Consider the following 25,947-nt stretch of genomic DNA (forward strand, 5'->3'; position numbering starts at 1 on the left):
ACTGCACTTAAAAGTGGTGCCAAACTGCATTATTTCTACATTGTAGATGCACCTTCAGTTCAGTATGTGCAATGGGGCCTCTTCTCCACATGAGGATCTTTGTTTATTTCATTCTTCTAGATGAAAATAAGAAACAAAATTCAAAGATGTTCTACTTGCTAGATGAAATTTTGGGGTGCAGGAGGAGGAGGAAGAGGAGGAAAAATTATAGCACAGTTAACTCCCCCCCCCCCCCCCCGGAATATCTCAACATGGCATGATACTCCAGTTCATCAAGGATGAGCAGAATTATGGGTTTTACATCCTAAACAAAACCAGAAATTAAATGGGTTTCTAGATGCAGAACCTGGCATGCCCAATGTTTTGCAAAAATGTATCCTCTTTTGTCCTCATGTTTGTGATAATGCATACGTGATAATGCATAAGAGTGGGTAAAAATGGCCCTCAGAGCCATTGGGGCCCCCCACAAATTTGTGGATTTTTGTATACAAATGCCTCACTCCCTAGGGTTGATTTCTAGTTTATTTCTTTACTGAAAAAAAATTCTTCTAGACCTAAAACTCTGCAAAAGTATCCCGCATACCCTCTATGAGGAATGAAAGGGATTTTGATTTTTTTTTTCCAAAGAAAGAAGTTCCTATTTAAAAATTATATCAAAGGTTGGGTTTACAGCAAAGGAGGCAGCCCTCTCAAGAGCCACAGGGGATCAGTATCACCTGCCAACCCATAGTAGTTGCACACCTCTTACTTGTTGTGCACTAGCCTGGTCCTACTAGCCTGGTCTTTCTCCTACACAGCGTCCACAGCAACACTGGATTTTACACAATGCCTGGGATGGCTAGCCCTGGACTGCACTTGGTTCAAAATGAAGACAAGATGGAAGCTGAAATACATGCCCCGAGGTAAGTCAGGACTTTCTGCTTAGTATTCAAGTCAAAGGCAATTGGGACACAGGACGTTTATTTTGGTTCTTGCCTTGTATGCTCTTTTCTGAGCATAGGAGGAATGGTGCTCAGCACCTGGATAAATCATGCCAGGTCTTTCCCATGCAAAAACCGTTTTCCCGGGGGAGGCATACAACTTCTTATGCAATTATCATTGTCAGAACTTCCAACAGAACATTTTCCCACAGGGCTGTATGCCTCATCCTTACTTCCTCACTGAAAAGGGCATTTTATTAGGCTGACATGCTTATCCAGGTGATGAAATAAGCTGCACAGCAGAGAGACAGTGCTTGGGAAAGTTACCTTTTTCGACTATAGTTTGGAGGATAGAACTGAAGTGCACAAATGGGCAGTGGGGTTTAGGGGCTACTCAAGCAGGCAAGGAAGCCTCTACATGATAGATTCCACATGCATATCAGAACTTCCATGAGCATCTGATATCCTGCATTGGAAGATGTATCGTAAAGTTTTGCACAGATGGAATTATAAAAGGTCTCCCAGCTCACCAATATCAGTGTTCCTGGCTGCTGTAGCTTCTGCTCCATGGCCATTTAGTAGCCACTTGATAGTGGAGGGCATCAGGGAAGAAGTGTCTGACTATGTCCCTAAAATTAAATGCAGAATGCTGACCATCATTCTTGGACAACCAAAATGGTGAAGATCTGAAAACATGCCTTATGAGGGAGCTGGGGAAGCCTGGGGAAGTGAAGGTTAAGAGGTGACATGAAAGCCCTGCTTAAATATTTGAAGGGATGTCATGTTGAAGATGCAGAATCTTGTTTTCTGTTGCTCCACAGACTAGGACAGGGAACAACAGATCCAAAGTAGAAGAGATTCCACCTAAACATGAGGAAGAACTTCCTGACAGTAAGAGCTGTTTGACAGTGGAACACACTCCCTCGGAGGGTGGTGGAGCCTCCCTCTGTGGAAATTTTTAAACAGAGGCTGGATGGCTATCAGTCAGGAGTGCTTTGACTGTGTCTTCCTGTATGGCAAAAGGGGCTTGGACTGGATGACCTTTGGGGTCTTTTCCAACTCTGTGATCCTATGATCTACCAGGACCAACAGCAGTGTTTCAAAAGTTCTGGCAGATTATGGCCCTATACAGATTGACACTTTGGGCTGGCATGGGGAAGGAGTCAAGAAATACTGTCCTCATGATGCACACCCTGACTCCACCCCCAGGGTGCTGTGATGCCATGCACTGCTCCACATGGCACACAGTGTCACTGTGCTCCTCTGGCTCTGTATCCATACAATGCAGCGCCAAAGGAGCACCACATAGCTGCGCCCTTTCCAGAGCGCAAAAAGGAATCTCTTCTTGTGGCTCCTTTTTGCACCCTGGAAAGGCCAGATCGGGGCCACAGCATGAGGTTACCATGGCCCCAATCTGGATAGGAAAGGGGCGACTTCAGGCTGCCCTTTCGGGGCTGTATGTACACCTCCTATGTCTTCTTTTTTTTGTCTGATTATAAAGACATAGCCAGATGCTTGCCATCATTCTCCATTGGCCACACTCCATGGAGTGGAGACTGCAGCAGCTAAAAGGTGAGTTCTGGGGAATTTTGGTTGGGTGAGGTTGTTAGAGAATTGTTGTTTTCTGCCGTCAAGGTGTTTCCAACTTATGGTGATCCTAAGATGAACCTATCATTGCGTTTTCTTAGCATTATTTGTTCAGAGATGGATTTGCCTTTACCTTCCTCTGAGAAAGTGTGACTTGTCTAGGATCACCCAGAAGGTTTCCATAGCCGAATAGGAATTCGAACCCTGGTCTCCAGATTCATAATACAACACTCAAACCACTACATTAAGCTGGCTCTTGAGAAGAACAAGAGAACTCCACAACAACAAGCCAAAAAACGGGGGGACCTAAGTTGCACTTACAATGGTATCAGTATAATATAAGTCATCATAAACCACTATTTAGATAGCAGTCAAGACTCTGGACTGGAGAGTTCCTTAAAATTTCACCTCAAGCAAAATATGGAGTGAACATGAGGATTCCCACTCCCAGGGGAAATATATGAGCTGTACTGCTGTTGGGAACAGTTCTATTTTGGATTTCAACACCCAGAATCCAAGCCATTTTAGCCATGCAAGTGATGGATATGGGGAAATGTAGTTTAAAAAAACCTTTCCTAGATGACTTAAGACTAGCAATAGTTCACCTTTGTGTGACTGTGCATGAGAGTTCTGTGCATTTGGGGCTAAAGAGTATGGAGAGAAAGTTTTGTTTAAACCCAGCTTGCCACTGTGTTTTGTTACTGAGGAAAACTCAAAATTAATTTGCTGGTTCCCCCTTGGATGATACATTTGAATATAGGGTGCAGTGGACTGGAAAATGTGATGGGGAGAGACAACACCATTGGGAAAGCTGCCCTCTTTTTTAAAAAAAAATGGGGAGAGAAGATAACTCCCCAGCAGACTATTTGTTGTATCAATATATATATATATAAATAGATTTCTGCCTTAAGTCTCAAGAGGTACAATCTAATAGTCCATTTCAAAACTTGACCACCACTTTAACATGTTGAGCTGAGCCCAAAATGTTTTAATGTGAATCTATACATCTCTCCATTTCTGTTCGTGCCCAAAGTCCACAGAGTGAGTGAGTAGGAGGATATCTAGCTCCATTAAAGATGATTAGATTTTTGCCACTGACTTCAATGAGCACAATCCATTGTACCAATTACCGTCTGAAAATTATCACTGCAGTAACCATAGCATTTGTACCTTAAATGCAATGTAGCTGGAGGAATAATGTGTGCTGTCGCTCTGGTGTTTTGCTTCAATGGTAAGTTTCACAGTGTTAACGTTTGCTATCTAATGGACTGAAAGGTTCTTCCCAGCTCATAAATGGATGTTGATTCTTTTTTCCCTCCCTCCTTTCCTCCCTTTTTATTTATTTATTTTTAAAGCGGTCTCTTTAGACTATTTTTGACCTGTAATTGCCAACATCTGTTCAGGATAATCATCTACAGGAACCATCATGCACAGGGTTGTTTTGCCATCTCCTCTACCTTGCCATGCAGGTCAAATATGTTAAACACGAAGGCAGAATGGGACCTGTCCATAGATACGCCAAGGGCATGTTTATTTTCCCCATCAATTTGCTTTCAGAGAAAACTCCTTTGTCAATTTGAGTAGAAAAAGAGAGAAAGAGAGAAAGAATAGCATCCATAACTAAATATCTTTAGCACTGAGAAAGACAACAGGAGATGCATTCGAATTCTACTAAAAGGAGGAAATGGGAGAAGGTGGGGAAAGGATATGACCCCCAGGATACTCTTCTTTACAACCTCCAAGGAGCTACTTGTCACTCAGTTGTAGTGATGGGGCTTGTGTTGAATACTTTTCTAGTGGATTGAGCTCATATTCAACACAAACCTGCACTGCTGATTTGGACCAAAATTATATCAGATCGAATGATAATGATGAAGGAGGACAAGATGAATCCTTCCCAGTTCCTTACTTGCTTTTCTCCCAGCCATAAATGGTATTCAATTTGAGTTTAGCTTACAGATTGACCAGATAAGTACTGCCAAATTTACTTGAGTAACTATTATTATTATTATTGGGGGGGGGGGGGGCCTTGAAATTGTGTGTTATTCTTGTTTTATGTTTTTATACACTGTAATTTACCCCAAGCAGTTCTCATACTGGAGATCGCTTTTAAAAACATCTAAATTTAGTCTTCCAACTACCCACATTTGAAATGTCTGACTTATTCCCAGGATGTATGAAAATGGGGATGAGAGGATGGACACATTAGAAGCCCACAACAAAAGAAAGCTAGGAGGGTTCGGGGGAAACATATGAAAAAGTATTCTATTGACAGGTCCCCATTCCTTACACTCATCCATTCCCAAGTTAGGAGCCGATCATAGTTAAAGCCACGTTCTACTGACAGCCATTTTGCTACAGGGAATGGTGTGGAAGCTTTGCTGAGTGCAGTGGCCCAAGTGTTTAACCTGGTATTGTTCTTTTCACCTGAAACGACTGAGATTGTTTTCAGCGCCCGGAGAACTCTGAACGTTCGTAAGGCTGATACATTGCCCAGGTCCACAAATTCAGTTATGTATCTGCAAACAAGGGAAAGTCACAGACAAGAAGAAGACCGTGACAAGAACGTCAGCAAAGTAATGACAACAGAAGAGAGAAAAACAAGTGAAAGAAGGGAGTGGGGGTGAGGAGGTTGGGGACAGGAAAAAAAGTCACTTGTAGCTGAGAACAGATATGCAAGAGTCCGGGATTCTCTTACCTGGAATGTACGCAATTGTTTTTAAATCTCTCCATACCCTGAAATTCCAAAGTATGGAGATTTTACCTAGTTTTGTAAATCCTCCTACAAACCTGTTGGATTAAACCACAGTTATTTGGAAATACAAATCATGGAAAACACACATACCACTGGAGACTGCATGAACATTGGGTTGTCTGATTCAACTCAGGGTGGTGGGCTTGTACCTCCTACCTTCACAAAATGCCTTCCAAAGAGCCTCTCTAGCATGTCATTAACCCAAAGTTTTGTGCATGGTATATCTTTCTGGGTCATGTTCTTGGGCTTGTGGTCAAGCCATGCACAGCACACCAGCCTGGTCTATTAGCCATCACAATGTAGCATTATTCATTTTTAAATTCCATTTATATTCCAGTTTTTCTTCCACAGTGCAAATCATTATAGAAAAGGTTTTCAAGGTGTCCTCCCATCCAGATATAAATTTGTCCTAAACCTATTTAGCTTAAGCCTTTGAATATATTGACAACCCCTGTTGAAATCAGAGGACATCGTGGGAAATCACCAGTATTCTGCGCCACCTATGGAAGAATTATGAGGCAGTCTTTGTTTGACTAGCTTTTCATGTACCAGCGGAAACAAATTGTGCTCCAATCCTATCCCTTAGTGTATACTGTGCATATAAGGATACATCTGCACTGTAGATATAATGCAGTTTGATACCACTTTTACAGTTTTCACTCCATCCTGCTGAATCCTGGGATTTGTAGTTTGACGAGGCCCAGTGGTTTTTTACAGAGAGGGTTAAAGACCTTGTAAAACTACAAATCCCAGAAAGCCATATGATAGAGATATAGCACTTAAAGTGGTGTCAAACTGCATTATTCCTACAGTGTAGATGAGCTACGCTTAAGTGCCTTCTGCTAGTGATGTAAAGCTTTCCTTATTTCATTCTTGCATGAAATGAGCAAACTAGTTTCAGAAGTTTTCTCCTCACTGATTCAAATAATCAAGTTTCTGTGCATTTATTCTATTTTTTTAATTTGCACTTTTTTTTGCAAAACGAATCTTTTATGCAAAACCCCTCCACAGTCAACAACCTTATTTTGCTACCAAAAAATGTCCATTTTGCACAAAATATACTGTTTTTTTAGAGAAAATGTTGGGGATTTTGTACAACATTGTTGTTATTTATTTGCACAAGTGATTTTTCTGCAAAGAAAAGGTTCTCCAAAATCTTGAAAATTACGCAATAGTTGACAGTTTCCTTGACAGCATCTCTTTATATATCAAAATTTCCTTTCTTGTCAAGGGCAAGAGATTTTGCAAGTATCCTTTAAGTCCCTGTCCTCCAGATATCAAAGGCCAAGTTACATTAATTGCATTATGTTTGTTACATCTAAGCATGGTGCCTGCCCTGTAAACTCCAGTCTTCAACTGTGCAAGAGATCTTAGTCCTGTGAAAGATAGTCAACATGACAGCAAAACCTTCAGCTATCCCCACTACAAAGCTATTGAGGTTAGGGTGGCCACTTGCTTTCAGAGAGTGCATTGATTGAAAAAGCGCAGAAAGTTCTCTTCCATATCCGAGAACATGCTAGAGAGCTACAAGTGCTACTACCTGCTCTGAGTTCACTGTGTTCCCCAATGAGTATCCCAGGTTCACAGAGTGCTTGGACTTGTTCCCAGCAAGAGTCACAAGACACTGATGAAGACACATTGACCAAGTATTGAGAGACTTCTAAGGTGGCAGGCTGAGCATCCTTCTTGGTGGTAATATTGCATCCTTTTAAGACTGTGCTACATTAACTGCCAAAGCTCATTCTTTTAGAGGAAGCCCCTTCCGAATCTATGTATCTGCTGAAAGGGGGTGCAGAAAAAGAAGGGGAGATACAGGCCTTGCTCTTTAGGGCCAAACCTGTGGAGTAGTATGACGTTAAGGGCTTTGCTAAGAATTCCACAACTGTGGTGACGTCAGGCATTGTGGCATCTCAAAGGCCTAACTCCATACAAACAAATGTGGGCTCATAGAATCAGCCGAAGGTGCATAAAGGTTGAATCACCAACCTCCCCTTGAATGAGTGGGTCTACTTTAGTTGGAACCAGTGGGGTCACTAGAATTGGTGTCAGCCAGTGTGCACAGGAAAAGTTCCTTACCCTCTCCCTCTGGCCTGGCAATTGGCATATTTCTTGCCTTTCCTTGTGTATCAGCTTCAAGGTCCTGTCTGCATTAACCAGGATACTCCAGGGTCAACCTGGAGTATTCTGGCCCTGGAGTTGCCCCGACCCTCCCAGTTACAAAAAGCCCCCTGTTTGATGCTGGGCGACTGTTCTCATGTGGTTCTTATTGTGCCACCTGGTGCACCGGTGCATACCCAGGAACATATCAACTTTGTTAACTGAGGTAAACCTGCATGATTCTCCTTCTCCCCACTTTTATCCTTACAGCAAGCATGTGAGATAGATCAGGTTAAGAGAGATGGAAGAGCTCAAAGTCACCCAATGAGTTCAATGCCTTAGGGGGCACTAGAGCTTGGATAGCCAAAGTCCATTTCTCCAACCTAACAGTTATAGCACACAGGGCCTGACATTAAGCAACTCATTCAGCAGGAGTTCACAAACCCTATCCATCTGAGGTGACTCTCATAGAAAGTTAAGGTTAAGCTGAGTCAATCAGGGAGCTGATCTAAGCTGGCCAGAATACTTCAGGCTGCTCTCAGAGTGTTCTGGTCCTGGAGTTGCCCCAAATTCCCCCCATACCTTCACTCTCTGGAGTAATGCCAGCTAGCGGTCTACACATGTGTGCTGCTGGGCCACCTAGCGCCACCACTGATGGGACACGTTATTCCCTCTGAGGTCAGAAATGAGATGCTCAGCATCCATCACATGGCTGGATGCCTTGTTGTGGCTTTAGATGAACTGACGTGTGCCAATAGTGGCAGCACCGGGTGGCACAGCAGGATATGTGTGTTACAGTCACCTGGCATAGTTCCAGAGTGCTCTGGATTTTCCTTCAAAATACAGAGCAAGAGGTGAGATTTTTCATTTGGATTTAGGCAGGGATAGGCAAATTTGATGAGGAACTGGCCTTCCCTTATGAAGACAGCCTGCAGTTGAATTGGGGCTTTGTCCCCACGTCGTGTACACAGGTCGTGGTGGGAGTGTAATTGGCCTGTGTAGATATGCCCTAAGTTTCATTTTATGCACAATTACCTGGGAGCAAGTCCCATTAAATGCTATGAGACTTTGTTCTAAGTAAACAAGCTGAAGTTCTGCAGTGTAAATGTTATAGACAGTTGCAAAAAGGTGCACCAAATCCTACCCTGAGCTTTGGGGAACTCATCAGTGCAAAGGGTTGCAAGTTGCTTCTAATGAAAACAAACAAGGCACATTGGTGGCACAGACAGTTTTGACTGTCAGATAAAAGAAAATCCTTGAAAGTGTAACCATAGTAGGTTAAGAAATCCAATGGGAAGAGAAAGTGTTAGATTTCATTGGCATTTAGCCATACACTTGATAGGCCTAGAGGATATCCTAACATTTGGAGTCGGCAACCCTTCATGTGGCCTGATTAACACAGTAGGTTTCAACTGCCACTGTAGCGAAGTTAATGAGACCTTGCCATTAATTCCTGATGGAACCAGCATTTAGCTTAACAAATGTACTGCCTGATAATGGCCCAATTAATCCAAGCAACTGTTATGTGGGATGGGATATGCAGATCTAAAGGTTTTATAATAATCTATGAGCATTTCTTGACTTTCAGACTTAGTGTACATGCAAGCCTGTAGCTGAGGGTGGAACATCACTGGATAAAATAGAGATCCCATGTTGAATACCTCTTCCATCTCAAGGGATGCACCTACACTGTAGAAATAATGCAGTTTGACACCATTTTAAATGTCATGGCTCCATCCTACAGAGTTCTGGGGTCTGTAGTTTTTCAAGGCACCAGTATGCTTTGGCAGAGAAGACCAAAGACCTTGTAAAACTACAAATCCCAGGATTCCATAGGATGGTGCTACAGTCAAACTGCATTATTTCTACAGTGTAGATGCAGCCTAGGACAGGCCAACCTCTCCCATGTCCTGGCATCATTATGGTTCCCAATGGCTGCTGTTAGTCAGGAGCTGGTGAAGCAACCCATTACAACTGAAATAGCGGGGAGCTGGATAAGGGGACATCATTTTTAGCAGTTGTTGTTTGCCTTCAAGTCATTTCTGACATTTGCCAACCCTAAGGTGAACCTATCATGGGGGTTTCTTGGAAAGATTTGTTCAGAGGAGGTTTGCATTGCCTTCCTCTGAGGCTGAGAGAGTGTGACTTGCCCAAGGTCACTCGGAGAGTGGGAACTGAACCCTGGTCTCCAGAGTTGTAGTCCAACATTCAAACCACTATGCCATGCTGGCTCTCATTTTAGCAGTAGCTCTGTGTCTTTAGCAATGTGCTCTAGTGTTACGCCACTTTCTACCATTTCCTATTTCTTGTTATGATTTTGTGTGTGTGTACACACACACACACACACACACACACACATGGTATTTTAACTGGAGTTCTGTAGACTATACAAGGACTGCTAAGGAAATCAAGCAAGTGGTTTTATTTGACAGTCTCCTAAATCAGTGGCAGTTTAAGCCTGTTGCTGGTATTGTTGGGTAATGGGGCATGTTCAAATTAGTGTCCCTATTTGCAGTGTGTGCTATTGTGATCCTACCTACAGCAATAGATAGCACAGTTTCATAAAGGGAGCCGACTTGCCACTTTCTTCTTACTGCTGTTGCTGTTATCACTGGTAGATAGCACTGCAACTACTGTTATTCTCCTTGCTACAAGGAGAAGGATTTTGATTAGTAAATAGAGGATTTCCCCACACCTTTTTTTTTGATATGCATATAAAACATGAAATTTAAAACTTCCTTATGACAAGACTATTCAAATGGAGGAGTTCTTCGTGGGAATCTTGTGCCTTTTTGGTCAATAATTGCGTGTCCTTTCATGCTTAATGTGAATGTGTGCTGAGCTACAGAAAGGGAAAAGACACTTATTCTGTACAGAGACTTTTTGCATCAATTATGGAAATTATAGTACAGGTTAAAGTGCTCAGCACCTTCCTATTGCATTGGAAGTAAGAGCTCTCACAGAGGCTGGGGAATCTTTGGTGCACTGCTGTGTTGGAACAACCTGTTTCAACAGAAATTGAGATAATGGCAAGATCCCTTCCCCCTGCCAACCCTGTTTGGTTCTGACTTGTTCTTTGAACCTAGTTCCTAGACTCATGGGGTTAGAGTATGAAGCCAATTTACAAATCTTAAGGAAAGAAGGGATGTTTAGCCTGGAGAAGAGAAGGTTAAGAGGTGATGATAGCCCTGTTTAAATATTTGAAGGGATGTCATACTGAGGAGGGAGCAAGCTTGTTTTCTGCTGTTCCAGAGAACAGGACCCAGAAAAATGGATGCAAGCTACAGGAACAGAGATTCCACCTCAACATTAGGAGGAACTTCCTAATTGTAAGGGCTGTTCAACAGCGGAACACTCTTCCTCGGAGTGTGGTGGAGTGTCCCTCCTTGGAGGTCTTTAAGCAGAGGCTGGATGGTCATCTGTCGGGGATGCTTTAATTGAGAGTTCCTGCATGGCAGAATGGAGTTGGACTGGATGGCCCTTGTGGGCTCTTCCAAATCTACGATTCTATGATTCTATGTCCTCCCTGCATACTTAGGGTTGCCAGATGAAAAAAGGGACAAGCTCCTCTACGTTGTGTAGTAGTTGGTTGAAGATGGAATTTCAGCAGGCGTTTCACATAACCATTAAAGGAGGTGGCAACCTTGTCCTTCCTTTCATCTGGCAACCCTACCCCCACCAGAAGCAAGATCTAGTATCACTCATAACCAGTGAGGTGGACTTGAGTCGATTGGCACAGACTTGACGCGGAGTCAAGCCTCTTCAATGACTCGACCTGGACTCAACTCAGCAATAAATGAGGCACTGACTCAACTCAACTTGAGATTTGTATATTTTTAGCAACCTGGAGTAAAAGACTGGAGACATGGAGCAAAAGACTGGAATGCATCACTGCTCATAACATCCCCCCCACCCAAAAAAAAGATTAATATTCTTAGTCTACATGTTTAAGATATGCCTCGTTCCAGTCAAACAGGTGTGATCCAGTCACACATGATTCACAGGAGTTCAGGATTTTTGTGAAGGGTGCAAAAAGCTCCTTAAACTCTGCAGAAAAAGGTGTATGGTTTTTACTGAATTATCTGCTGAAATCCACAGAAATGTGCATTCCACATGAGGCCATCCCCCTGCTTCGCATGCATTCAGATGGCTGCGCATTTTCAGCAGAGAGAATGTGATTAGATGCAAACAGATGCAGAGTTCCAAGGAAAGTGGAGACAATTAACCATCAATGTATATAATATGTGCATAATATCACATATCCTAGGTCTCCAGGCTCTCAGTAGCCTGGTTAAAACCAGGTTTTAATCTCCATGGCCAAAACAATGAAGTTTGATGCCACTTTAACTGTTATGGCTCAATGCTATGGAATTCTAGGATATGGAATTTTGTAAAATATTTATCTGCCTCTGACAAAGAACTCTGGTGCCACAACAAATGACACATCCCAGAACTCCACAGAATGGCACCATGACAATTAAAGCGGTGTCAAACTGCATTATTTCTGCAGTGCAGAACTGACCCAGGGCTCCTAACATTCACTTTAAAGATGCTAGGTGACCTGGGAAAACTCAGTGCTCTAAGGTCCCTTACACCTAGGATCTTCCTCTAGCAGAAGGTCATCTGTTAAAGACATAGGAAAGGGCACAGCCTCCAAACTTTGTAAGAAAGTGCACTTAATTTTAAAAATAGCGTGTGGGGTTTGCTTTTTTCCTTTATGCACGTACCCGCTCACAACACTCACTGTGAAAACTGCGTCCAGGCTATAAAAGCTCATTTTGTCCTTTTGAAGACGGTGGGCATTAAAGCTTATGGCACCCTTACTTAAGTGGTTGCCAGAACCACTGCCAAGAAGTATTTAAAAGAGAATTGACAGGACTTTTTTTAAAAAAAAGCCAAGGCAAATGGCCTGGTTGTCGTGGCAATGCCCTTTCCCATACCGTTTCTTTCCCTTTTCTTTCTAAATGTCTTTTCAGTACAATTACTTTCCTTTCTTTCACCTACTGACCACCACCCCCTCTTTTGCTAGAGCTTTCTTTGACTTTCTTAGGTTGCGGTGTCTTTTGCTCTTTGCTTTGGATGCTCCTATTTCAGTTCCCGTTGGCCGGCCAAGTCAGCAGCTGTCCTGAATAGAGTGCCTTTGTTTTATTTACTGGAGGGGATGGGCAGGCTTTGAGCTGGATAATTAAGAATTTGCTTTGAACCGAAGCTCTGAGGTTGCAAGCGAGCCTGCTGCCAGCGAGGCAACCATCTTGCCAAAGGACCAAGCAGGCAGTCCACCTAATAGGCAAGTCGGAGCATTGCCAGAAGCCACCGACAGACAGGGAGAGGGGGAAAAAATGACCCAACTCTGCTGTGAGACATCCAGGCCGGTGGCACATTCTGAGTCTAATTGGGACAGGAGCCACATGGGCCTCCCTTGTCTCGTGCTGGGCTAGCCCTTGCTATGATGGTGCCAAACTTCTGCAAAAGGCATACAGCCGCATGATGTCTCTGTGTGGTTTTGATCAAGTGCTCCACAGCTTCAAAAGCATTAAGACGGGAGCAGAATGCTAGAGCTTAGAACCTATCTACCATGCACTGGTGGCCTATGGTCTGAGCAGAGGGTCCTCCTCACCAGGCTATTTTGGGCTGAGATACACCCTACATCCCTGGCTTTGCTATCCTTAATTTTCTAGGATTGCCAGACTGAAAACAGGAAAAAGGTCTTCTTTAACTGTGTCTGAAATGTGTGTACCTTCAATCTGCCTGTCGACTTATGGCAATCCTATTAATTTTACCGGGTTTTCTTAGGAAAGAAAACCTCAGAATTGGTATTGTCAGGACCTTCCTCTGAAATCTAGTGTATAGTGCCTTGTAGCACTTAGCAAGCAATGGCACTCAACATTTCTATACCGCTTCATAGTTAAATAAGAACTCTCTAAGTAGTTTACAGGGTATTAGCTGATTGCCTCCAACAAGCTAGGTACTCATTTTACAGACCTGTGAAAAGATGGAAGGCTGAGACAACCTGCAGGTTCAAACTCACAACACTGTGGCTGCAGTATCAGCATTCAACCACTGCACCAACAGGGCTCCCTTGTATTGCTTGGCAGTCTCCCATTCAAGTGCTAATCTGGTGCCTTCAGGGTATCTGGACCCTAACAAAGGCCCTATACCCTTTACAATTATGTAGATGATGGAATTCCAGCAGGTGTTGCTTGTCACACAACCAAGTAATAAGTAATACTTGCTGAAATTCCCTCTTCTACACAGCTATTAATGGCATGTGTGTTTTTACATGGGCAAGACAGTGAAAGAGGAGTGTGTGATCTTCCACAGGTTGTCAGACTGCAGCTCCCAATATTTGTCATCATTAGCTGAACAGGCTGGGACTGATGGGAGTTTTAGTCCAAAATCACCTGAAAGGTTGCACCCTCCCCCATTCCTGCAGTAGTGGGACGATCTAGATTGGAAAAGTGACTTTTTTGAACTACAACTCCTGAAATATCACACACAGCATAGCCATTGGCCATGCTGTCTGTGGTGTTCTGAGAGCTCAAATCCAAAAAAAAAAAGTCACTCTTCCCAAGATCTGGAGGTAGCTAACACATAAAGCTCTCATCACTGAAATCCACAGAGAGATGGGTGCCTCTGTTCTGCTCTCTCTTCCTAGGTCATCATGGTAGGACCATAATAGCACTAGTCAAGATCTAATAGGCTATCAGGATACCAGATAAAGTGTAGGCAATGGTGTTGCATTCGCTGAAAGTATGTACCGTGGCCACAGGCATGGTAATGGAAAAGGGACAGCAGAGAAAACTGTCTCCACCAGGAGATAAAGCTGACCTGCTGCCACTATGCCCTGCTCAAAAAAACTGACTCAAATGAGAATAATGGGCCCCTGTGTTGACCTAAGTTACCAACAGGATTCCAGCTTCTTAATCTCTTACCAGTGGCATACCTAGTATATTTCACACATACCTCCTCCTCTCTTCAACAACCTTTTCTGGGTCTGGCAAAGTCACTGGTCAGATGGGGAAGAAGGCAACTCTCTTATCCGCTTTGAGGGTATGATCCAGATGTTGCTGGTCTGCAATTCCCAGCTGCCCTAACCAGCATAGCTAATAGTAAGGAATGCTAGGACCTGCAGTCCAACAATGGCTGGAAGAATACCTGATGTGCACCCCTGCTTTACAGTGTCACCTAATATAATTCTTGGCTGGTCTTTCAAATAATTTAGACAGATGCAGACTAAAATGGCTATTTTCCAATCATATTAAGCAGTTAGGGGATTCCATTTCAACAAAGATTGTTTGCAAAACTGAATGAAATCCAACCTATATACTTGAAAGAATTTCACCCCAGTCTCCTTGGTTCTGTATTAAAGCACAGGAGAGTCAGGGGAAGGCAATAGTAACAGAAAATATCAACACAAGAAGAAGAAAAAGCAGTACTTACGCCATGACAATAACACAAAAATCCAGCCAGTTCCATGGATCCCGAAGGAAGGTGAACTCTGTCATACAAAACCCTCTCGCCAAGATTTTTATCATTGATTCAAATGTGTAAATGCCAGTGAAAGTGTATCTGCAAGGGGTTAAAAGGTCCAAGAATAAATAAGAGTATTAGTAGCCGGCGGAGAATAAGAGAGGTCTTTGGGTTTGTAGCTATCATTTCAGCAACAAGTGAATACTTTGCATGTGTGAAATGGCCACCAGAGCTCAAATGAATCCAGGATTTCATTTAAATCACCCAAAGGCTGCATGCAGCCCTCCAGTTTACTTTTTCTTACAGTCCCCAGACTTGGCCCAGACTACCCCAAAGCCTGCGTAAACTCCCCACTTGGATCATAGGCCTTGTCTGCATGGCCTGTTTCACACCCATTCTGGCACTGTTCTGTTTGGACAGCACACAGCCAAAGCTCTGGGTCTGATGCAGGCAGTCTGTCTGCATGTCTTGCACCAGATCACGGCAAAACAACGTTAAAACATGTTTTTTAAACTTACCTGTTGCTCAAGATCTGAGGACTTTGTGCTCTCTGTTTCTGTGGCACAGTGGCCATCTGCACAGATGTACCACTGGGCTACTTTACACGTCTGCCACCACTGTGGGTCATTCGTTTTGAGGTCAAAATGAGGTGCCCAGCATATGACTGTCACTGGGTGTCATGTTCTAGCCTCAGATACAAGTGACCCAAGGTGGCAGCAGATGCAGTGGACAGTCCAGCAGGACAGCTGTGCAAAAAGTTGCCACATTGTGGATCAGGTAAAGGGGAGGAAATGGGGCAACTGCAGGGCCAGGATATTCCTGGTTTCCTCTGGATTATCCTAGCCAGTGCAGACAAGGCCATATTCAATTTAAAACCAGTGAATCACTCCTATTAAAGGCCCAACTTTTTCCTCCCCATCCCATCCAAAATCTCTGGACAAACTAGGAGGCTACAGCAAAAACGTAGCCAAGTTTTCACCACAAAATGGCACAAGAATGGACTTTTGGACTTTTTGAATATGCTCACCCCAATTTAAATCTCCGGACCTTGCCTCGAAATACAGCACTTTCCAATAGACATAGTTCACACATGCTCCTACAAGCTGGATGTATATGCATGCGTGGAATAGGTTTCAAATACCACTTCTGGGCTTGGATCCATTCACCAGGGAAAGGAACATGCATTACATCCTGCTCATTCTTGCAAACCAAATGATATGCACACCTCAATCACTAGGTTTATTCTGAAGCTGCCCTTTGTATCTAAACACATGTACATAATGTAAGAGGTGGATGTCTAACAGCTGTGAGATGGGGGGATAGTGAAGACGAGAGAGAACACTGACATCCAGAGGAAGGCTATCACACCCATATGGAGGCAACCCACAGATTTTAGATTGTACTTTCAGTGCCTGGTTACCTGACAACTTCCCATTCAAACTACTCCATGTATTCGGTCCAGACAACCATGCCACAGAAATTAAAAAACAAACAAACAAACTGAGGGTTACTACTGGTCCACTTGAGCAGAAATAAAACGCCATGAGACAAGATATCTCTGTAATGATTTCCCATCTGTGGAACTCTCTCCCAAGAGACAGCAGACTGGATTGATTTCTACTGAGCTTTGAACTGGCAGCCAAGACTATACTGCCTTCCACAGCCTATAGTCATTAAACCCAGGGTGGATTTTCTGATCATTTTGATTATTGTTACTGTTTCTAAAAATCTGTTTCAGTCTGTTCTGAGGGATGTTCTCACTTTTTTTTCCTGTTCTTATTTACTGTGCATTGCCTTGGGAGCTCTTACTAGTTCAGTGGTGATAAGCAAATACATTTGCTGGGATTGGGGCACAGGACCATCATGAAAGTGGAAACACTGCAAAAATAAAAAAAAAACCTACTTTTATTTTTTACCTGTGTGAAAACCTCTCTATGAATTTACTGGGTCCTCCAATGCAACTCTGTGGTCAACATCGACTAGAAGTTGAACGTAGAATCGTGCTGGAGGATGTACATCTCAGGCATGATTTTATGGGTTGATCCATTCCCCAGGAAGTAGATACAGAAGTGATACTTCAACTAGCCAAGAACTCCTTCATAGCAGCTTTTGTTCCACTTCTCTGCTATAATCAAGTCAACATTACACAAATTTTCACAGCCCTGTAACATAATGTCATCCTAGGCCAGGTATTAATCCAAAGTACCACCCTAGAACAGTCTCCCTAAACACGATGTCCTCTAGATGCTTTGCACCACAATCTTATCAGTCCCAACAACCACGACCATTGGTCAGGAGGTGTGGTAGTTGCTGTCCAAAATGTTTGGAGTACACCAAGGCTGGGGAGAGATGTCCTAGAGCAGTGATTCCTAGATTTTGGTTCTCCAAGTGTTTTGGAGATCAACTCCCAGAAGCCCTAGCTGACTTGGCCAACAGCCAGCTGAAGTCTAAAACGTCTGGAGGACCAAATTTTGGGAATCATTGTTCTAGACTCAGAGCAATAGCTCTCAGCCTTTGGTCTTCCAGGTTTTTTAAACTTCATCTTCTCAAATCTGTGACCGTTGTGATGCTGCAGCTTTTGGGCGATGAAATCTGAAATTTCTTGGGTTGGGAGCAAAAATTCAAAAGCACAGCCCTGGAAGTTCAAGACTGGGATCCACCATGAATTTGTAAATGTCTTCATCATCATCATCCAAGAAGAACCCTGCCAGACTTCCTCTACAGTTCCACTTTCTTGACTACTCTAGATGACCTTTTGGACAAAGGGAGTTGCATCTTGGAGGCTGGCAGAGTTACTTTGTAAGGAATCCTAAAATGCAAAACCACAACAAGGCAGGACTGACATTCACTGGCTGTATCTTCAATTCATAGAATCAGACAACTGGAAGGGCTGTCAAAAGGACCACTGCATCCTTTTCCCTGAGGACACAGCTTGATGTCCCAGAGAAAAAGTAAAATAAGAGAAAAAGAGAGTGATCTTAAAACTCCAACATCGTACATTTACAGGGGAAGAACCAAAAGGTCCCTTCCTTAACTTCAAACTGGGTAAAATAAAGGCCTCATAAAACAAATTGCACAAACCATTCTTCATAAATTTTCTCAAGATTTCTCCAAGTCAGGGATCCTAACAGAAAAATTATGCTATTAATCAGGTTAACATTTTGGAGTGGTGGAGAGGAGGGGATTGAGAAGTATGCCATCCTTCCAGTCACATTTTCACCCCTCCTGGAAGTTGCGGCCTGTATGTTCTACAGGATCCTGACTCAAAGAAGGGCATTTTGTCATCTTTCCCTCCGGCGCCAGCCACCAGGAGCAGATGGCTGTGTTTATCATCTGTCAGTCAAAAATAAAAAGTGTGTTCTGGTTGGCTCAATGAGCCACGTTAATTGTTTAATGCACTGCACTTAGATTAAGCTTTTGCATCTGGGATCCATTTCCATGAGGAAGAGCTTGCAGAAGTGCAAGCTTTGCTGTACTTAATTTTGAAAAGAGAGAGAGCATGAACACTTTTTTTAAAAGGATGTTTCTTTTTAATAGAAGAGGTCATTGAAAATTTCAAATATATTCTAACGATGTGTTCGAAGAAGTTTCAGAAGCATAAATATATTAAAAGTCACTCCTCCCAAGTTCCATCATGTTTGCCTTGCTTGCTAATGTAGGGGTGAGACCTTTTCCTGATTTGAAAATCTTTTTGCATGCCATCAGTTGTGTGTCCCTCCCATGGAAGCCCTCTGGATGGGATGGAAGTGGAAGGAAGGAAAAAAGGATTAGCTTTGCCTACTTTTCCTCTGGCTCCACCCACCAGAAGTTTTGGTCCTGCCCACATCGGGAATCGAATCCACCACTGATTATCTCCTAGGGCAGAGATAGGGAATGTTCAACCCTGTGGGTGTTTTAGCCTACAACTCTCCCTTGCCTGGCATGGTGAACGGAAAGAGATGGTAGAAATGGTAATCCAAAAGGGTGGGTGAAGAGAAGATCCTCTATGAACATTCCCATTGCTCTGCCTTTTCTACTACAGTTTTGAGTCTCCTTTACCCAAGCTCCTGAAATCCAAAATATTCCAGAATCCAAAATTGACCACATAGGCAGCAGAGATAGTGACACCTTTGCTTTCTGATGGTTCTATGTAGACAAACTTTGTTTCAGACACAAAATTATTATTTTTTAATGTTGCGTATAAGGTGTATATGAAACAAAGGAATTTCATGTTTAGACTTGGGTCGATTTCCAAGAGATCTCCTTATGTACATGCAAATAATCCAAAATCCAAAAAAACAAACAAAAAAACCCCCTCCAAAATCCCAAACATTTCTGGTCCCTAGCATTTCGGATAAGGGAGACTCAACCTGTAGCAAGATTGGGAGGAAGCAACCCACATGAAATTACCAGGAAATTGGCTGGAGAAGAAAGTTGGCAGAAGTCCAGGGTACAAATAACTCCATGGAGTTGTCCTGAAGGATTTACAGAAATGCATGTGGTCCTCTGAACTATCAGTTACACATGTCTAACCTGTCGAGCTATGTATGGCTAACTTGTGTGACGTAGTAGTCTTTGCCACAGCCTGAACCATGTGTTCAGAATCAATGCAGTTCTTAATAGCTTTTCCTATCATCATCATCATCATCATCATCATCATCATCTTATATCCCGCCTTTCTCCCAATATAGGGACTTTTCCTAGCTTCTATGAGAGAAAAACAAATTGATCACAATGAGCAACACTGGTCAAAACAGAGATAGGAGAAATTTGTTTGGTTCACATTTTAATATGAGCCAAACTAATTTGGACTAGAGATATAAATCTTTTAAAGTATTTGTTATCATGGACAAGAAGAAATAATATACCCATTTTTCTCCATGCTACAAGAACTATTCATGGTTTATTATTGCTTCTGTGAAATAACACATGTGAATTTTTATACAGAAAATGCCATTTTCTTTGCAGAAATGTTGTTTTCTGTGTACCAATAACCCACATTCATCTTTTGTGCTGCATATGTCCTGAATTATGATGATTCTGATACAACAAAGGTTCTTCTCATTCACATTCCCTGACATTCAGGCAACTCGCTTTTTTAAAAGTCTTGGATTCAAGTATTTTATGGTATTTTTTTCCTAGCTCTAGGTTGGATTTCCTGAATTAATACACAAACATGGACAAAATTCTGTTTTGGTTTTGCATTTCTCTGAATTTGGCAACAGGGTTCTCCGATTGAAAAAAAGTGTATAAAATATAGAAATTAGAGAGAATCGATAAAAATGCATACATCTGGAAAAAGAGTGACTCAAAAGGAATATTTTAGGGAAGCAAAAAACAGTGCATAAATGAAAAGAAATGCATACAAAAATCTGTGCAAATTTTCATGCAGATTTCTTCAAAGGCAAACTTGATGGAGACTTGGGATGGAGTCAAATAAATTTGTGCTTGCAAAAATGCAGAGATTATGGAAAGCAAATCAGACAAGTTCCTACATCCCTAGCTCAATGAGTATAAAAACTCTCACCCCAAAGAAATTGGTAAAATTGGGATGAAATGTAGGAGTGAAGGTATTTTCCCATCCACTCTCTGGCCCTTAGTCCACTCTTTTCAAATTCTGGTGCAGCTAGGAGAAAATTTTATAGTAATTCTAGAATTAGAACATGCACAGTTTCCCAAAGCTCATCCATCTTTCCATTACTGATGCATGTTGAACACTGATGGAACACTTTAAAAGGCAACCGTGATGCGACTGTGCATTGTGATATGAAAAATGTGTTTTCATGGTGTTCTTTCAATGTGCAAGAACTCTTGCATACATCAGTAAAAACACACAAAAACGTTCTTGACCCAAAGCAATATGTAACCTCATCAAGATGACTCCCCTTCTCTTTCCAATGAATTATCAAATGTACACTTATTACTCTCTATAAAATGTTTGGATTTGGACCAAACAATACAAAATCCATAACACAAAGGCAGGTAGCTTAGCATGCTCTAGACCATTTGGAATACAAATCCCATACTCCCTGGCCAAAAGCAATACTAGTTGGAGATTATGGGAACTGTGCTTCAAAACATCAGAAGAACACAAGTTTATTATCTGTCTCCTAATGTTGGAAGTAATGGTTTATATATTCACTTAATTTGTTTTTGCACTTGAGAATGAAACAAATTCAAAACCTTGTGCCTTCTGGGCAAGATTTATTTATTTATTTCATATTTTGAGGCCTTTTTGCAAAACTTTGCTTTTGCCAAAAATGTGTTTTTTGTTTTGTTTTGAAAAAGTGAAATTTTATTGACTGATTTTTTGGCTTTTCTCCTAGGTGATGCTACATGTAGCTTCACCATATGGGAAGGAGTTACAACCAAGCCCGCATGAGCCCTACCTAAACTTCCTTCAGCTTGACTGGTGGTGAAGCATGATGGGAATGGCAGTTTTTCAGAACCTGGAGGGCCAAAGGTTCCCCACCCCTGCATTAGAGGATCTCCAAGAGATCTCTTCAGGATACCCTTTTCATTCTAGATCTGGCTATAGGAACATAGCTATATTAGTATCAAATGTGCTACCTTTGTATACAGATATTCTAGACTAACATGGCTATGTCTCTGAATAGGTATATTGTACAGTTGCCCAAGTCCAAGGACTTGAAATCGGTGGACTTGACGATCCGCAGAGGGGCGACCCGCCAGTGAGGTGAATGGGGCGCGCTTCCATGGTGCGTGCCCTATGCTCGGGCACAGGAGTGCACCCCATTCATTTCAATGGGGCTTGATTATCTGTGAGTCTCCTAATTCATGGGGTGGGGGGATCCGGAACGGATCCCCGTCAGTTAAGAGGGGTGACTGTATTTGCTTTAATGTGGAAACTGCATTTGGCAAAAGGTAGGGTATAGATGATGATGATAATGATGGGTTTCTCCAATGCTTCCTACTCTCCACTGGCCACTGAATGGCTGTGGGAGTGTGGGCACCAAAGGAGGAAGGGAGTTTTCATTGTTGCGTCAGGCAGGCATTGAATTCCTCCAACTTCAACAATAAAAAAAAATTAAATATGCAAGCCTACCTTTGAGTTACATCATTAACAAGATTCAAGCAACTGTATGAGAAATGCATACAAAATCCCATTTTAAAAAAAATCACAGAAACTGGGAAGGAATGACTGAAGACATGCAAAGCCAACATGGATCAGAAATCAATTGATCTGACCATTCTTGGCATCAAATGGAGTGTTCATTGCAAATGGCATCATTCTCAGGCAGCACAGCAGACAAGGCAGAATATGAGCCAGGCAGAATCAGAGTTATTAACTTACTGTCTATGGGCTTGGGTTCACACAGGTGAGAAACAACAACCTGGCAAAACATTAGCCAAGGGCAGACATGGCACCCAAGTCAGTATTTGGAAGCAAACACAAGGTCAGAGAAGACAAAAATGAAACCCAAGGGCTGTCTGGATGATAGCAGTCCACATCTCTGGATTACTATCAGAGCATGCAACCACCATGATGCACAAAATATATTCCTGGGAAAGGAAAATGCTTTTTCAACAAGAATGGCCCCATGTTGAAAGGAGAAACTGATGCTGAGGGTCACACACACACACACACACACACACACACACACACACACACACAGCTGCTCTAGCCATGTAATAATCCCTGCTAAATCCCATTGAGACAATCATTAAATACAAGGAAACAAATGAAAAGTTTATGTACAGTTTATGTACAGTGCGCCATTAACGTGTGTCAAGACTAGATGCCAACGCACATTTGCCCATTGTGGATCACCACAGAGACTGTGGTCTGCATTGCGGAAGGAGAAATGAAACAGAATCAGCTCAGAGTCTCAATGAGTGGCCAATGAAGACAGATACACAAAGAGGGGAGGAAACACTGTAGAGCAAGGAAATATAAAACCACAAAACAAAGGTAACTCAGCAAGAATGAGAGTATGAAAAATAAATTGCAAAAAGGAAACAAACCAGATGTCAATCTGCCCAAAAGGGGTAGGAAAGATATAACATTGATATTCCAAAAAGTCTAAAATGTAACCCCTTCAGTAGAATGGAAGAAAAACTGTCTGAAAAAACAAGAAGGAGACATGTTGGTAGCAGAATTAACCTTACTATAAACAGTAAAGTATTGCTACAGACGTAGTCCTCAAGCTTGTCATGATCTGAATGGTTGTCAAGTTGTCGAGAAGCTGCCATGCATCTTATCTCAAGAGAAAGGTGGAAAAAGAGAGAGAGGACAGGGGACAGAGCGAGGGAGGGGGAAATGAAAAAGAAATGTGGCAATACCTTTAACTAGCTTTTAGTTTTGTATGAGCTTCCATGGATATAAGTCCACTTCTTCAGATACACTACAGTGTAATAATAAATGCTCAAGCATAAAGCACATTTACATAGTTGTGGAAATGCAATGGAATGTAATAGGGTCTAGAAAGATGCAAATCATGAGCCTTGCCCTAAACTTTTAAAGGCCTGCGTAATATGATAAGGTCCCTGAGATCTTTATCGTGATCAGTTACTGTTGATGTGAGAAAGCAACAAACAAACAAACAAACAAAGCACTCGCATACAGAGAGAAAGGTAGAAGGTGGAGATGAGGCTAGGCAAGATCTCTTTCCTCTTTTATACTACTTTTCTACATGCAAGCAAGATCCCTGGTTCCACAAGAGAAACTCTGAACTGTACTATCACACCTTTGCAGTTTAATATGTTACAAACGTGGAGTGAGAGACACAATGGAGACCCACATTAGCTACTTCTGTACTTTAGAATATCCACATCCCAAAAGTCAACATATTTCACAGCAATAATGTTCCACCCATGTTCTTCAGATGCATGAATACAAACCTGCAACCATGCCTACCATTTTGGTATATGCCCTACTCTTAACACTCCTCTTAATCTTCTGATTTTCATGTTATCCATACATTTATGATTAAAACACACACACAACACTGTTATGAATGCTTATCGGGGAGACAGCATGCATGTCAATAAGTGTCTTTATCCTCATTAAATAAGTCCCAATTAGGCAGACTCTAATATCACACAAAAACTCAAAGAAATACAGAGAGAAAGAGTAGCAAAGATACTTACTCGATGTACTTATTCCAAGGAGGAAGTTCTGACCATGCCATGAACACACAGTTGGTTAAAATAGTGCACATAATAAACATACTGAATAATGTTGAAATTATGCGTTAAGGAAAGAACTTCAAAAGAATCCTTTTCATAAAGAAATCATCCTGTAAAAATATACTTCTTTGTACTGTAACAACATCATGCAGCCTTTTCTTGTTTTGAATTCTCAGTTAACCATCACTATGTGAAAAGCAAGAGAGCTCATGCGTCACTTCTACATTTATAGAAACTGGGGAAATCCTAAGGTTAGCAAAATGGAAAAGAAGTCCGTAGTAAAGTCATTAAGCCAGAATTCTACATCCAGGACAGAATAATAAATGACCACATAGTACAGAAAGCCAGCATAGTGTAGTGGTTTGAGCACTGGACTACTACTCTGGAGACCAGGGTTTGAATACTTGCTCAACCGTGGAAATACACTGAATGAGCTTGTTACACTGTCTCAGCCTCAGAGGAAGGCAAAGGCAAAACTCCTGAAAGATCTTTTAAAATAGCTCTTTAAAATAAAATCTGAACTCCTCCAGGTCCACAGGTTCACTTCTGTACCAGATTTTTCAACTGAACATGTTCAAATGTATGTATTTCATAAAAGGAGCCAGCATGGTGCAGTGGTATGAGTGTTGAATGATGACAGTGGAGACCAGGGTTCAAATCCCCACTCAGCTATGGAAACCCACTGGGGACCTTGGGCAAGTCACACTCTTCCAGCCTCAGGCAAAGGCAAACACCCTCTGAACAGATCTTGCCCAGAAAACCCTGTGATACATTCACAATAGGGTCACCGTAAGTCAGAAATGATGGGAAGGAAGCTTCTCTTCAGCACTCTTCTCCAAGTGTTATTAATGCCTTACCAAGTATTATTTTCTTTTCTAGGGAGTCATGTCTTTTCATTATATGGCCAAAATATAAGATTCGGGAGATTATCGCATTGCTTTTAAAGTGCCTTATCCCCAACAGGCAAAATCTAATTTTTGAAAAGCTAGCTGGATAAGCATGGCTGGGATCTGGGCTGCATATGGGTTGCATTTGCCTGGCCGCTGGCGAGTGCAATAATACCCGGTTTTAAAATTAAATGCGCCTTTATACTTTGGGGGATAAGGTGCTTTAAAAGCAATGCAATACTCTTCATAGTTTACTCATCTTGGCTTCCAGGCAGAGTTCAGGCTTGATGAACAATAACTCACAGGAATGGACTGAATAACCAACAGGTAAAACTGTTCAGTTTCATGAAAAGCAGTTGTCCCTCCATATCCACAGCTTCTGCATCAATGGATTCAACCATCCATAGCCTGAAAATATCCAACAGCAAAAATTTCCAAGATATAAACCTTGATTTTCTATTTTATATCACCATTATAATAATGAGACTTCACCATCTATAAATGCTGGTATCCATGGGGGGTCTTGAAACCAAAACCCAGCAGATACCAAGGGCTCACTGTATGTACATTACATTGTGGTGGTAACTTCTTAAAGAATAACTGCCACCCCTCTAGTGTAATGGTACTCTTTTAGTTACTTTTATAGGTAGTGGGGTGCAGCGACCTTAAAGGGTGAAGGAGAAATATCACCTGGTATTTCTTGATGCTGTCTTGAGCTGTGCCTTCTACTGTGTTTTGAGTGCTGAAGCAACATTGAGACAGAAAGAACTGTATGTTTTCTATCAGATTTTAAGGGATTAAAAAGTAGCCTTTAAAAAAAGCTAAGGTACTTTGGTTACATTTGAGAAACAGGGACGAATAGTTAATTTTAAGAAATCTACAGCAGTGACTGACAACTTTGGGAGGCCTAGAAAGTATAACTAAAACCACTTAGTTTTTGGTGAGTTTTTTGGGCTATGTTCTGGAATAATTTATTCCTGACGTTTCGCCTGCATCTGTGGCTGGCGTCTTCAGAGAATGGTGGCATGGAGGTGTGTGGGATATATATATAACCACTTAGCTTTAAAAGAAGCATTCTAAGCTCAGTCACAGCCACTATATG

The 25,947-nt window shown here is 42.0% G+C and overlaps 1 protein-coding gene across 4 annotated transcripts in view; it reads right to left on the bottom strand.

Annotated features, from left to right (window-relative positions):
* The window catches only part of SCN5A (sodium voltage-gated channel alpha subunit 5), a 334,766-nt gene that overhangs the window by 207,600 nt on the left and 101,219 nt on the right, over window positions 1-25,947 (bottom strand). For 3 of the 4 annotated variants that reach the window (XM_089533640.1, XM_089533639.1, XM_089533638.1), the window contains exons 1-3: window positions 23,920-24,001; window positions 14,800-14,928; window positions 4,935-5,026 (exon numbers count right to left, since the gene is read on the bottom strand). In XM_089533640.1, coding sequence (XP_089389766.1) covers window positions 4,935-5,026; window positions 14,800-14,928; window positions 23,920-23,999 — 301 coding nt within the window. In that variant the 5' untranslated portion in view covers window positions 24,000-24,001. Of the gene's footprint in view, window positions 1-4,934; window positions 5,027-14,799; window positions 14,929-23,919; window positions 24,010-25,947 lie in introns of those variants that run through there. The other variant, XM_089533641.1, reaches the window with a different exon arrangement.

The sequence above is a fragment of the Sceloporus occidentalis genome, unplaced genomic scaffold (genome assembly GCF_023333645.1).
Source record: "Sceloporus occidentalis isolate IW3139 unplaced genomic scaffold, rSceOcc1.0.p SCAF_7, whole genome shotgun sequence".
In the NCBI taxonomy this organism is placed as follows: Eukaryota; Metazoa; Chordata; class Lepidosauria; order Squamata; family Phrynosomatidae; genus Sceloporus; species Sceloporus occidentalis.